Source organism: Prunus dulcis, chromosome 8 (assembly GCF_902201215.1).
Source record: "Prunus dulcis chromosome 8, ALMONDv2, whole genome shotgun sequence".
Classification (NCBI taxonomy): domain Eukaryota; kingdom Viridiplantae; phylum Streptophyta; class Magnoliopsida; order Rosales; family Rosaceae; genus Prunus; species Prunus dulcis.
In genome coordinates, this window is record NC_047657.1 from 3,680,603 (window position 1) to 3,693,836 (window position 13,234).

Here is a 13,234-nt window from a genome sequence, read left to right on the forward strand (position 1 = left end):
ATAGATGCCTGAACTAATTATCCATGTAGCCTAACATGGATTATGATGGTGTCATTCCAAACCTATGTTCTGTTTAAGTCTTGTTCTTAATTATCAATTCCTAATACAGTGGTAAATAATTAGTTTTACCTCTCAATTTTCATGCTGTGTAACAAACGTCCTCTAAAAATTTTAGGGAGAAACGACAATAGCAAACATGGGATGAGAAGACAAAACGGCTTCGTTTAGGAAATATGTGAGATGTTATTTTGTGCTCCAAGGAATCGCCGAGTAGGAAGAGGTTTCTGGAAAAGCAGTTACCGCAGCCAAAATCCTTCACCCTTTTGCGTTTCTCGTCTGTTCGTAGGAATTGATTTCCTGAGATAAGCCCAAGTATGCTGATAGAAGACGAAGAGAGAGAAAGGCATAGCGATGTGAATCCCTCAAAACCCTCGTCTTCCACCAACAAAGATGCCTCTGATGGCTTCGAAACTGCCAGCGACGGCGAACTTGGACTCAATGGTAGCGACAACGACGACGAAACCCAACAACAGCACCAAGTCCAAGAGGAGCAGCAGAGTCTCTCTCAGACCGACGACTTGAAACAGGTATTTGTCTTCGCAAAGCTGTTGTTTTTCTGATTTCTATTAAAAATGTGTTGTGCAATGCCTGTTTATCTGGTAGATGTTACTGATAAATCCAATGGCTTTATACGAATCAACTGCCTATTGTTACTTTGGAGCTCAGTAATCGAGTTCAATTTTGTTCAATTTGAAGAAGAAAAATGAAATTGTTATATCCGGCTGTTCTGAAATTTGATATCTTTGTGTGGTTTGCTTATAATTAAACCCATTTAGGTTTTTTTCTCTCTTAGTTAGTTTCATCTTAAATTGTTAAACTGATTTTATTACTTACAATTCCTACGTTCCTGTTGAGATAATATAATTTTGTTGTTGATTTGTTCTGTTTGCATCTGGATCAGAAAGCATTTGAACAAGCAAATGATGTCAAATTGGAAGGCAATAGACTGTTTGGCAGTGGGCAATATGAAGAGGCATTATCACAGTATGTGCTTGCTTTACACCTTGCACCTGACATGCCATTATCTGTGGAATTACGTTCAATATGTCACGCAAACAGTGCAATATGCTTCTTGAAATTGGTATGCTATACGGTTAAAATATTGGCAAATATGTTTCCTGAATTATTTATTTATTTATTTTTCAATTTCACATTCTATGTTGTGATTAAAAGTTCACGTAAAATAGTTGAGATATTGACATGGTATACATATCTAGTGCATTCTTAGTTTGTGGACAATATGAAGTATTTTTCTGGTTTAATGGGTAGATTTGTTTTGTAACATATGAACATATGACTTTACTAATTAGTACGGAATAGAAATTTGTTGATGAAGCCGCTTATGCTCTAATGCACTTCTGATTTCCACATATGGGAAAAGCTATGATTTGTGCAATTATTTGGAAAGGGGCTTTTTCCCTTCTCCCTTTTATTTTCTTGGTAGTCTTTGTTGAAGTATGCAAGTTGTTACAGTAAAGTAATGTGATTCCAGTGATCCATAGATTGGTCTTAAAAGCAAAAATGGGTTTGATTTCCTTCATCATGTGTCTGGAAATTTTTTATTTGAAATGGATTCTACTTATATTTTACAGAAAAATAACTACATAGAATTAGCTCTATTAGGGAGGCTTTATAGTTAACTTTTAAAATGAAGACTTATAGTGAAAGGCAACAAATATTACAAGGTTATAGATGATGTCCAGGCCGTGAGCAGAACTGGTGCTACTTATTGTAAGCTGTTTTCACTCTTCTGACTAAACAAAGAAATGCTGTTTTCACTTTTAGTTTTTCCCTTATTTATTTCCTTGTGTTATTATTATATGCTTTGAAAAGGCTTCTTATTCTTTTCATTATAACTTCTCTACACCAATAGCTTCTTAGTTGTGCATGATTGTTAATGTTTGAATCTTAATGTCACAGGGAAAATATGAGGACGCAATCAAGGAATGCACAAAAGCGCTAGGACTAAATCCTTCATATATGAAAGCTCTGCTTAGAAGAGCAGAAGCTCATGAAAAACTAGAGCATTTTGACGAGGCTATTGCTGGTAAGCGCGGATATAATACCAGTTTTTAACCATTGTACTGTATTCTAAGGTGGTACCTTTCATTAGTTCATCCTTGTATTTCTGGACAATATTCTTGACCTTTTTCATCCCACTAGAAACAAATTCCGTGTTCTCATGTGTACTGGTTTTTAGTTTTATACTAATATGTATTGCTCAATGTATGCTTTACTTTGTAGACATGAAAAAAATCTTGGAACTTGATCCTTCAAATGACCAAGCCAAGAAGACCATTCACCGCTTGGGGCCGCTGGCTGAAGAAAAGAGAGAAAAGATGAAAGAGGAGATGATTGGTAAGTTTCTTTTTTCTTTTTGGTTAATATGATCATTGGTAAGTTAATTCTATTATTTTCTTATGCATTTATATTATTTATTGTTTCATGGTTTGTAATTTTATATTATTTTTCTTTTGGCTACTCGATCAAGTATTCCTAAATGCTGTATGTACCATGATTGTATTTTTTTTCATTAAACAATGCCGAAAAAAGGATAAAAACCCAATCCATATCATAGACTGACCACTCTGCTAGTCCTCACATGACTTCTTTCCTATACTTATGGTGAGCAATGAAGGCCAAAGGACTGGGCAATTAGAAGGGAAACTAGGCAATGCGTTTTCACGAAGTAATTTTGCCGAATGACTAGAGTAACAAATTTGTCTGATTTTTTGAAACAATGTCAAGACTAATAGATGAAAAATTGCAGCCTACCGATCAGTTTTTTAATGACATATGGTCCTTGCTTATGACACACTAGTTAACTTGTTCATGATTGCCAAAGGATTGTCACTGAGGTAGGTTCAGGGAACATTAGGGAGAATGTTTTATCCTTGTCAATGATGTCAACTTAATGAGTCATTCTCTTTTAGAAATATGAATATGTTATTAAAAAATGGTAAGAACATGTACATTTTAATTCTCCTATCTCATGTCTGATTTCTGTAATGGTTATTCACATATTCCATGCTTTCTGGTGACAACAGATATCATGTCCAATTTTGTTGGGGCTTATCATCATTAGACCCATTCCAACATTACATATTATACAAAACCTCTTATAGAGCCTATTTGGAGAGAAAAACTAAAAACTACCCACTTTTCATTTTCTAATTGGTTCTTAGAAAATTTTAATACACTAAGAACCAACAGAAAATGACAAGTGGCTAGTTTTGGGTTTTTCTCCCCAAATAGGCTCTATATGGATTATTGTATAATATGTCCTGCTAAAATGAGCTTATTTGTAAAAACCTAATTTTGTTATGCCTGTGACTGGTATATTTTGCTTGTTTAAGGCATACTTTCATCGTTACATTTTAGACTTGGCTGTTAGTGGGCGTATTTCCTTTGTAATGTATGTTTGCTAAATTTTAATGTTTCTCATAAAAGAAAAAGAAAAATGCCCTAGACTAAGTGTTTGAAATTGTTCTATGTGAGTAGGGAAGCTGAAAGATATGGGTAACTCTTTGTTAGGCCGTTTCGGAATGAGCGTTGACAACTTCAAAGCTGTCAAAGATCCAAACACTGGCTCCTATTCTCTTTCATTCCAACGTTAGTATGGTTGTGGTAATATCCTACAATGTGGAAAGAATCAGGTTGGTGACGTGGCAAGGAATAGAGGGTTTGTTGTGCATGCAGGATTGGTAACCACAAGTAAATGAAGAGTTGATAAAATCATTTGCGGATAGTATTAACTTTCATGAATTTTGAGGTATTGCGGTTTCTATATATTGAATGCAATTGTTACTTGATCATCATTCAGTGCATCTGTGATCTCTTGTGTTTGTTTGGTCCTCTGCATGATTCTTAGTCTTCTTGGACCTTACTAGCTTATCTTCCAAGTCAGTATTTTGTTCAGACTTTTCCTCTGTTTCACTGCTGGTTTCTCGATTGCAGTTTGTTTATGGTTTCTTTACATTACCATTTGCGTAATACATAATGGCATGGGAAACAAAACCACTGACATCATAGTTGGTTTAATTCTTTGGCATGTTGCTCTAATTGTAAATTAGCAGCCAGAATCAAAGATGCAGTGTTATTCTGGTGGTTGTATTAGACGCAGATGTATAGGATTTAATAGAATTTACTTTAACCTTTTGGATCGGCATGTTAGGGTTTTGGTGAGTGTTTAAAACATGAAGTAGAAAATATGTTTTTAGGCTTTTCAAGATTGCACCTTTGGTTTTCACTAGGAACTTCTGTAACTAAATTTCTTTATGTCAAGCTTTTTTGTAGCCAAAGCTAAAAAATAAGCACATGAATTGAGTTAGAAAAGTTTACTTGTGGCCTAAGGTAAAACCTCTGAAAAAAGGAGGTATCAGTTATTGAAGCAGGACATCGATGCTGAAGAGAAGACAGCCTAGACACGATTTTCTCTATCTTCTCATTTGAATCTTTTTCGGGTGGAATGAATATATTTGAATATTTGAAATTCAAAATTGAGTGAAAGATCAAGTCGAACTTGCAGCATCTTTTATTATTTGAAAGAGACTAAGGGTCAGTTTGGCATTGCTATGCTGTGAAAATAATCGCTGTCAGATTTGCTGTGAGAGAAAGCAGTTTGGCGTTTGGTAAATTTTTTGTTATAAGTGTTGTTAGTATTAATGCCCGCATAATTAGAAAATAATTGTTGCATAGTCATTAAACCCAGCCCCTCTTCAAAACTGATTTTTGCATAATCAGAAAATGAAAGCACCTCATTAGCTGCTTTCCCTTATAGTTTTCTTTCACAGTAATTTTTAATAATAAGTGATTTTTTCATAGTTAACCAAATGGGTTGGGTTTTTTACAATTTTAAAAAAATCACTTATCATCCCAAATAAGCAATGCCAAATGAGCACTAAGATTTAATGGCTTGTTGATAAAAAAATTGTCGGAACTAAAATTCAATTTTGGACAGTGATATAAACCAACAGAAACAATGGATTCATCTGATATCCGCTGTATTAAGCACGCTGCACGCCAAAAGGGCAAAGAATGCTTATAATGTGATTATGACCAACCTAGCCAAAAGTTAAAGTTTGGAGAGAAGGGAAACCTAGGTAGCTCGGTTTTAATATGTTCATTATTTTTCCTGAATGCAACCGATCATCTAAACTATAAGAGGGAGGGGGATTTCTCATACACACTATTAATATGTTAAGGAAGTTCAAACTTGAGACTACTGGTTTGTAAATCAAATCATCTTCTAATGAACTAAACCCTGTTGGCTAATATGTTCACTTTTTTAGCATATGAATACAATCCCACTTGTTGGACTTGTATTAAGTGCCGTAGACATATGAAAATGCTCGTAAGGAAAGGCAGCAAAGTACAATCTGAAGAATGGAATTTGTTTCTTCTCTGGAACATGCCTAAATAGAGATTTAAAGTGATTGGTCATATTGTGATTATTAAATAACTGTGTGAGGCGATCATTATCACCTCTTAACGAAGTCAAACAACTCTAAATACATAACTTAGTGGTAAGAATATTTAACCTTAAATTCTAAATCTTAGAGCATTTACATATAGATTAGTGTTCTCATATTCCAACCCTAATAGCACATCCCCTACCCCTATCCCTTCCACATTCTGAAAAAACCAGAAAAATATAAAATATAAAAAAATAAAAAACCTTGGCTTAGTTGGACACACATCACCTCCAATGGGCAGCAAATCACAATAAACAAAGAAAGTGGAGAAGATAAGTATAATAAGAACAATCAAATATCAAAGAACATCAAGGTAATAAATATCTGCATAATAATATTTTTTTGCTCAAGATAATGCACGCCTCCTAAATCATAATATACCAAGGCCCACACAGCACTAAGCCACCACCAACATCAATTAAGCATAAAGTAAGAGATGACTCCACCACTTTTCATAAAGGTTAATTAGGTTGAGGTTGGCTGCCTGACTTTCAAAGTGCCACCATAAAACTGATAAAGACATTAGACATGCATACATGCATGCTTGGTTGTTTTGGCATATCCTTTCTACCGATCGAGAAATATTTGTGTGATACAGAAATATCATTATTTTGTTATTTTCGATCAATCATGTCATGTCATACATAATAAAATTTTCACATAACAATTTGCGATTGGTTAGGAATAACAAAACTGTGCTATTCTTGTTTCATACGAGTTTTTCTGCAAACAAACAAAGGGAGACTTTGAAAAAACTCAAAGGAGAGAGAAATTTTTTAAAACAAGCCAAACTAGATAAAATTGTCCTTGTTTATTTTTGGATTTCTTAAGGAATCCTTTACATTTGCATGTCTTTGATTTGAAAGTTGAGAGATTTTTCTGTCTTTTTTGAAAAAATTTTGGTTTTTTTCAAAAATAAAAGTGTTTTTGTGGCTAAAACCTAAATTTACTCGAACAAATGGACTTACTTTAAGTAACTTAACCCGTTTATGAGAGAGAACTTATAACTGTTTCATTCTCTCTTTCTCTCTATCTCTCTATCTCTCTTTAATTATGTCACCCAACAAAGAAGAAAAGGAATCGAGGGAGAGGAGCAATGAAACGAGAATAGCTATTGTCAGGTCCCACGTCCATGACTCAACTAGTAATATTGTGTCGACATCCCGCCATGTGAACCATCATAGATCATGGCATGTCCTACAGCTAAGGCCCACCAATAGCCCAACACCATCACACTCCACTGGCCCTCATGATTCCCTTGCCTTGCCCCGAGTGACAACCCAAAAGCAGCCTTCCAACATCACACATGGGCTGCAACCACATTGGATCCATCATGCAGGCATGCACCCACTATCGTTTGATATTCAATCTCCACCGTCCATTGCTTCTTTAATAGTATAAATTCCACCATGAAGCTTGAGAAAGGGGTTTTCCGATAGCCAAACATTTAAGCTGGCTTTTGACAATGGAAAAAAGCAAGTCATTCCCTGAATACACTTCGGCTTACTCCGGCGAGTTTGGATTCCGGGAGCGGTCGAATTCGTACAACTTCAACGGGCCAACCCAGAAGGGAAGTGGGTTTGCGACATCAAGTGATCCAGAACTGCAGAGGAAGAAGAGAGTTGCCTCATACAACGTGTTTACAATGGAAGGTAAGGTTAAAACAAGTCTAAAAAATAGCTTCAAGTGGATCAAGAATAGGTTCGTCACCGACGTTCGCTACGATGCATGAATATGAAGTTACATAAGAGAGTTTTGTCTCATAATGCCACCATCTTGTGTTCACCTTTACTTGTTGATTGTATACAGTTTGTGTGTCAAGGTTATGATTTATAATCAGATGGGAAAATCCCCACCAAAGACCAAATATGAAAGAAAAAGGAAAAAAAAAATCTTTCTCAACGCAAAAATGCACTAAGAGTATGATGATGATGATGATGATGATGATGGCTTTAGGGTGCGGCCATTTGAATTGTAATATGTTTTGGTTATATTATAACCTCCAAGTTCTTTTCTTCTTCTCTAAGCTTAATTTCATTTGTTAGCCCAGATATAATTTTGTTTGAAATATATATATATATATATATGGAATTTTAGTTGAGGGATGCCTCAAATAAGCTTATTTGAGGGATACTCTTATAGAGGCCACTCCGTATTGTATTTCACTAATCCAAAAGTTCATTTTGTAGATACTCATTCAAAGATCATCTCTACAAAATATCAGTTGAATCTGATATCATTTGACTACGAATTATTAAAACTTTAGTATTTTCTTGCACCACTCTGTTCATTGAATTTGTAGGACACAATTGGATATTGAAATGGTTTCCGATGTATTTAATTTTTTAGAAAGATGATCTATGAATGTAGACTTAAAAAATAGATGGTTTTGTGCTCGGCAAGATGGGTTTTATGTGTTGTGCTGGGCAAGATGGAGTGAGGGTTGATATGGAGATGAGACTGCCGAGAAAGAGAGATATGTATTTTTATTTTTATTTTAATATCTGTCAAAATTTTTGATTTCTTTTTAAATATTAAGAAATAATATTTAATTACACCTAAGATAAAAAGTGGACCATGCGTTTGCCATATCATCATTTAACACAAGACAAAATAGTCAAACTGACGGAATATGTACATTAGTTAAATTTTAAAATGTTAAGGCGTAAATTGATAAAATTGAAACTCTGTAGCCCATTTCAAGAATGACCCCAAATCTTTGTTGAGTAAAATGATGTTAGCCATATCTTTTTCCCTTTAATTTTGTTGAGTCGCATGAACCAAAAAAAAAAAAAAAGGAAAAACAGACGGAAATTCTTGTCCAGCGTGAAAATTCCAAACACTCAAACCAGATATTCTTTTTAAAGAAATTATTAAAAACAAAAACAACACAGTAGGGCAAATGAATGTCGATGTAAGTGGCATTTAGGGGTGGTGGTGAGTTGTGAAATGGGGTTAACCCTTCCTTGAACAAGAATGTCGATGGAGTGGCAGTGAAGGAGGAAACGTTGAAACTGATTTTCTATAAGCTATCCATTTTATTAGGGAGGAAGGAGAGTCGGTGGTTTTGGAAGGGAAATTTCTTCAGGATATGAAGGCTTTTGCAAGGTAGATGCCCATTGTCATTGTGTGTCAGCATTTTCTCAACGGTTGTTTTTACCCATGAGTAAGCAGAATACTTCTTTGCGGTGAGGATTGAAAATGGCTTAACATGGTTGAACTCTATCTTTCTGAGAACAGTGTGATTTACTTGTAATGCAAAAATGAAATAATTGGTTTTAAATTCTGGCCTGGTTGGTATTAACACAGTCTACTCCTGAATTGTGAATTTGTATTTTTCCGGTAGATATTTGTGAATGGGAATGTGTCAGGCTATCAACTACATATTATTTTCAGTTGCTGTTTATGGGTGTTGCATTCACATGCTGAAATGGCCAAACATAATATGCTTTGGTAGTTCGAAAATTTTCTTTTTGGTTCTGAGTTGGAAACTTTGGAAGAGAGAGAGAGAGAGGGAGAGATTGCTTCAATGGCGGAAACAGGTTGTTTTTGTGGAAGGGAGAGAGAGGTTTTTGGAAAGAGAAGATTGTCTTTCCGAAAAACGAGGTTTGGTGCCTAAATACAAGCTGTTAAGAGTACTTTCACTCATTTGGCCTCATAAAGGGCAAGGGGAGACAAGGGCTATTACTATTCATGTGAAGAGTGGTAGCCCTTGCAAAAGGCTTGTGGTTCCACCCATTGCCATGGCAACCACTATTCACATGAGATATGAAGAGATGAATTTGTATAGAGTTTTGGTGGTGGAAGTGAAAAATATGACTAAGTATTTATTCTATAAAAAAAAATTTGAAATTTTTAGTATTTTAAAAAAAAATGTAGATTTTTTTTTAAAATTTTTTGGTTACTAATGTCACTGCTGATATTAGCAAACCCAAGCTAGAGCAAGGGCTGGTTTTGCTTGAGGGCCAGCCCAGGTTTGTGGAGCCCACCAATAGCCCTGGTAGCATTTGTCCGCTAGAAGTCCGTTTTGGGCCTCAACCCCCTTGCCCGGGGCAACTGGAACTGCTCTAAGAGCAACTCTACCCATTTGCCCTTTGCCATGATAAAGGAGGGGGACTAGGCTAGCTATTATTCACGTAAATAGTGGCTGCCATTGCAAAAAGCAATGTGTGTTTCCACTTGTTGCCATGGCAAAGGGCAAATACTATTCATTTTTTTATATAATTTTTTTCACAAATTTGTTTACCTAAACAATTAATTTGGATAATATTTTCAGATAAGATTTTTCAGTTCGTATGTGTCAATATTTATTATAAAATTTATATCTCAATCAGATAAAATTTTCGGATAAGATGATAAATAAAAATACAGTTTAAAAGTGAATAAAATGTTGAGTAAAAAGTGAATAATAGTAGAATTTCCATAAAATGTATGAGGATTTAGTGTTGAAAGTGAAGAGTATTGGTAGGTATTTATAGAAAAAAATTTCCAGAATTTTTTGGTATTTTTTAAAATTATTTTCATAATTTTATAAATAAAAAAAAAGCCTAGCCGTTGGATTGGAGAAGAGCAGGCGATTGGAGTGCCCAGACGACGAACCTGTCTTCTAGCTGTTGGTGGAGTGCAGGACTGACGTAAGCTCACACTTACGTCATCTCCCCCCTCGGGCTCGAACTCGGGCGAGATCTGCCTTCGGGCAGCCCGTCTTTGTGGGTCCCACCTCTAGCCCGGGGAAAAATGGCCGGCTAGAACTCCCCCCGACCTCGGGCTTGGGCTCCTTGCTGGAGTTGCTCAAGGAGGAAAGTCATTTCAAGCGTGGAACCATACTTGATCACAATACATCTACTAAACAGAAGTCTCTTGAGAATAAATATTCTTCGACGTGTTTGGGCCTAGATTTTTTTGCCGATGGGCCTAAGGAGAGTGAGCCTTCCAATATGGCTGCAATTGAAAATAGGAAGATACAATTGGGCCTAAAAGGACTTCCAAACCCACACGCGTGGCTAAATAAGGAAAGAAGCCGAATTTTTTAAATCAAGAGAATGTTTGCTTCATAGAGAGAACAAACAAAGGGAAATTCGCTTAACTTTTTTTTTTTTTTTTGGTCAAACTGGAAATACATTACCAGGGCAAAAAGCCAAAGATACAAAGCTAGAGTCCAAAGCTAAGGACAACTGCAACCAGGAAAACAGGACATACAAGAACAAAGACTAGGGGAAGAACAAGTAGGAGACGACCCAACCAACCGGTGGTGGCATCGTCAAATTCCTATCTAGTCTCAAACTAATATTGGGTGGACAAGGTAACCCGTCCTTATTAAGAATGCCTACTAGCGAGGATGGGGATCTATTGACCCAAAAAGATGGGCTCATCCTCGACGTTGCTATCCTGGCCAAGTGGTTTGCTGCCAGGTTTGCGGTTCTGGGAACATAAGACCACCTACACTCCCTGAATTCTGCTTGGTTCTCTTTGATCAAGGTGAGCACCGGATATAAATATCACATGCCTCTTGAATGGACCGTTGAAGAGCATTGATAATCTCCTTACAATCTGATTCAATTACGATGTGATCACAGCCTTGCTGCTTGGCAAATTTGCACCCCTCCAACACGGCCAAAGCTTCAGTAAGTAAGGGGGAATCAACCATAATTGGAAGAGCCCCACCTGCCACAAATTCCCCTGAAGCGCTGCGAAGGACAATTCCCACCCTTGCCTGATGAACATTAGATCTCCATGAAGCATCAACATTAACCATGATTATATTACTTTGGGGAGGAGACTACCGTTGGGGTGGTTTATGAACTCGAGGAGCACCATTTCGACGTTGAGTGATGGACCGTTGAACCTCCAAAAAAAATCATCACAATAGGTTTGGATTGCCCTTATAACTGAGAGGGGAGGTGGGGCCTTATGCTCCATAACGGCTTTGCAACGGGCTTTCCATATGTGCCAACAAGTGTGGGCAATAATAGTATTCATCCATTCTCGATCGGACACACTTAGAACCCCCTCATTTGTTATTGACAACAACCATCTGTCCATACTTGTGATAGCTCCCTTGTCAATCTTGATATTCAATTGGCCACCAAACCACACAGGTTCAACCCAATGACAGAGCAAGAGTAAATGGTCAACAGATTCGACAAATTCATTGCAAATAGAGCAAATAGGGGAAGTGCTCATCTTTCTCCGAAATAAGTTCTCCTTTGTGACAATACCATTTCGAACAGCTTTCCAAATAAAGTTACAAATTTTAGGGGGAGATTTTATTCACCAAACAAATTTCCAGCAAGCCGCATTAGCATCACGAGAGGAGGAAGGTCTATTTTGCTGCCGAGAAGTTGAGGAGCTATGCAGCCAGTGATATCCAGATTTTACAGAATAGCATCCATTCTTTTTGAAAGGCCATACCAATCTATCTTTATTTCTTGGGCTTGCAAATTTAATTTTGGCAATGGCTTCAGCAACCCTGTCGTCAATTAGGTGTCAAATGGGGTTGAGGTCCTAATTACGGGTATCAAAATTAATAATGGAATTGACTTTTTGCTCTAAATCCACCATACCATTAGCCACGGTTGCAGCCTTCCAACCTCAAAACCTGGAATCCAATTATCAACCCAAAGCCTAACTTGAGAGCTATCCAGGATATGCAAGTGAGCATCTTGCAGCAGAATATCCCTTCCTTGTAGTAAACTAGCCCGCGCCCAGGAAGCCTGACTATCTTTTCTGGCTTGAAGAAAGTTCTCATTTGGAAAATAAAGATCCTTCAAAGTTTTTGCCCCAAGAGAGTCAGGTTCGGTGATGAGTCTCCAACATTGCTTAGCTATCAATACCAAATTAAATTCATGAAGGTCACGGAAGCCCATACCGCCAGATTGTTTTGAGAGACCCAAAGAATTCCAGCTGATCCAGTGTATCCTTTTATCATTTCCATTTTGGCCCCATCAGAAATTTTCCATTAACGAATTGATTTCCTTACAGATTTTTGAAGGGAACACAAAAATGTGCATTGGATAGGCAGGAACTGCTTGAACCATTGCTTTCAACAGAACCTCCTGACCTACATGCGAAAGAAGTTGTTGTTTCCAACCTTAGATTTTGGACATAATCGTCTCCTTAATGTACAACAATGCTTCACGCTTTGAGTGGCCCCAAATGGTAGGGAGACCGAGATACTTACCAGGATCGTCAACCCGAGGCATCCTAAGGATATGGCAGATTTGTTGACCCAAATTTGATGGAGTATTGGGGCTGAAAAAAATAGTTGATTTGGCCAAACTAATTTGTTGTTCGGACGCCCTACAATAGGCATTTAAAAGCTGCACCATGTTTGTATAATTCTGCTCAGTGGCCCTTAGGAAGATTAAAGTATCATCGGCAAACATGAGATGGGAGAATGATAGGTCTTGACCGACTTAATTTGATGCCCTGCAAAAACTAGATTCGCATGCCTTAAGCACTAATAAGGAGAGAACCTCACTCACCAATAAGAACAAGTAAGGGGAGAGAGGGTCTCCCTGTCTCAATCCCCGGTTGGGTTTGAATCCTCCTCCTGGTTGTTCATTGAGGATTATAGAAAAATACACCGTTCTGATACAACTCATAATCAATTCCACCTACCTCTCAGTGAACCCCATTCGAATCATCACTGCCTCCAAGAAATCCCACTCCACACGATCAAAAGCTTTATTCATATCAAG

At 37.0% G+C, this 13,234-nt stretch overlaps 2 protein-coding genes across 2 annotated transcripts; both read left to right on the top strand.

Annotated features, from left to right (window-relative positions):
• The first annotated feature begins 252 nt into the window (after window positions 1-252).
• Window positions 253-4,041, top strand: LOC117612202 (tetratricopeptide repeat protein 1-like). The gene is made up of 5 exons (XM_034340964.1): window positions 253-587; window positions 962-1,141; window positions 1,981-2,107; window positions 2,305-2,418; window positions 3,562-4,041. Exons 1-5 carry the CDS (start codon window positions 375-377, stop codon window positions 3,675-3,677), a joined length of 750 nt encoding a protein of 249 aa, XP_034196855.1. The 5' UTR covers window positions 253-374; the 3' UTR covers window positions 3,678-4,041.
• A 2,929-nt stretch (window positions 4,042-6,970) lies between these two features.
• On the top strand, window positions 6,971-7,548 carry LOC117638066. Its single transcript, XM_034373158.1, has one exon. It carries the CDS (start codon window positions 7,000-7,002, stop codon window positions 7,264-7,266), a length of 267 nt encoding a protein of 88 aa, XP_034229049.1. The 5' UTR covers window positions 6,971-6,999; the 3' UTR covers window positions 7,267-7,548.
• The last annotated feature ends 5,686 nt before the right edge of the window (window positions 7,549-13,234 follow it).

What these genes read in the sequence shown, in the direction of transcription:
- LOC117638066 (XM_034373158.1), top strand. Translation starts at nt 7,000, where the DNA reads ATGGAAAAAAGCAAGTCATTCCCTGAATACACTTCGGCTTACTCCGGC.
- LOC117612202 (XM_034340964.1), top strand. Translation starts at nt 375, where the DNA reads ATGCTGATAGAAGACGAAGAGAGAGAAAGGCATAGCGATGTGAATCCC. An exon ending in AGACCGACGACTTGAAACAG is followed by an intron (nt 588 to 961) that starts GTATTTGTCTTC and finishes CATCTGGATCAG; the next exon opens with AAAGCATTTGAACAAGCAAA. An exon ending in CAATATGCTTCTTGAAATTG is followed by an intron (nt 1,142 to 1,980) that starts GTATGCTATACG and finishes TTAATGTCACAG; the next exon opens with GGAAAATATGAGGACGCAAT.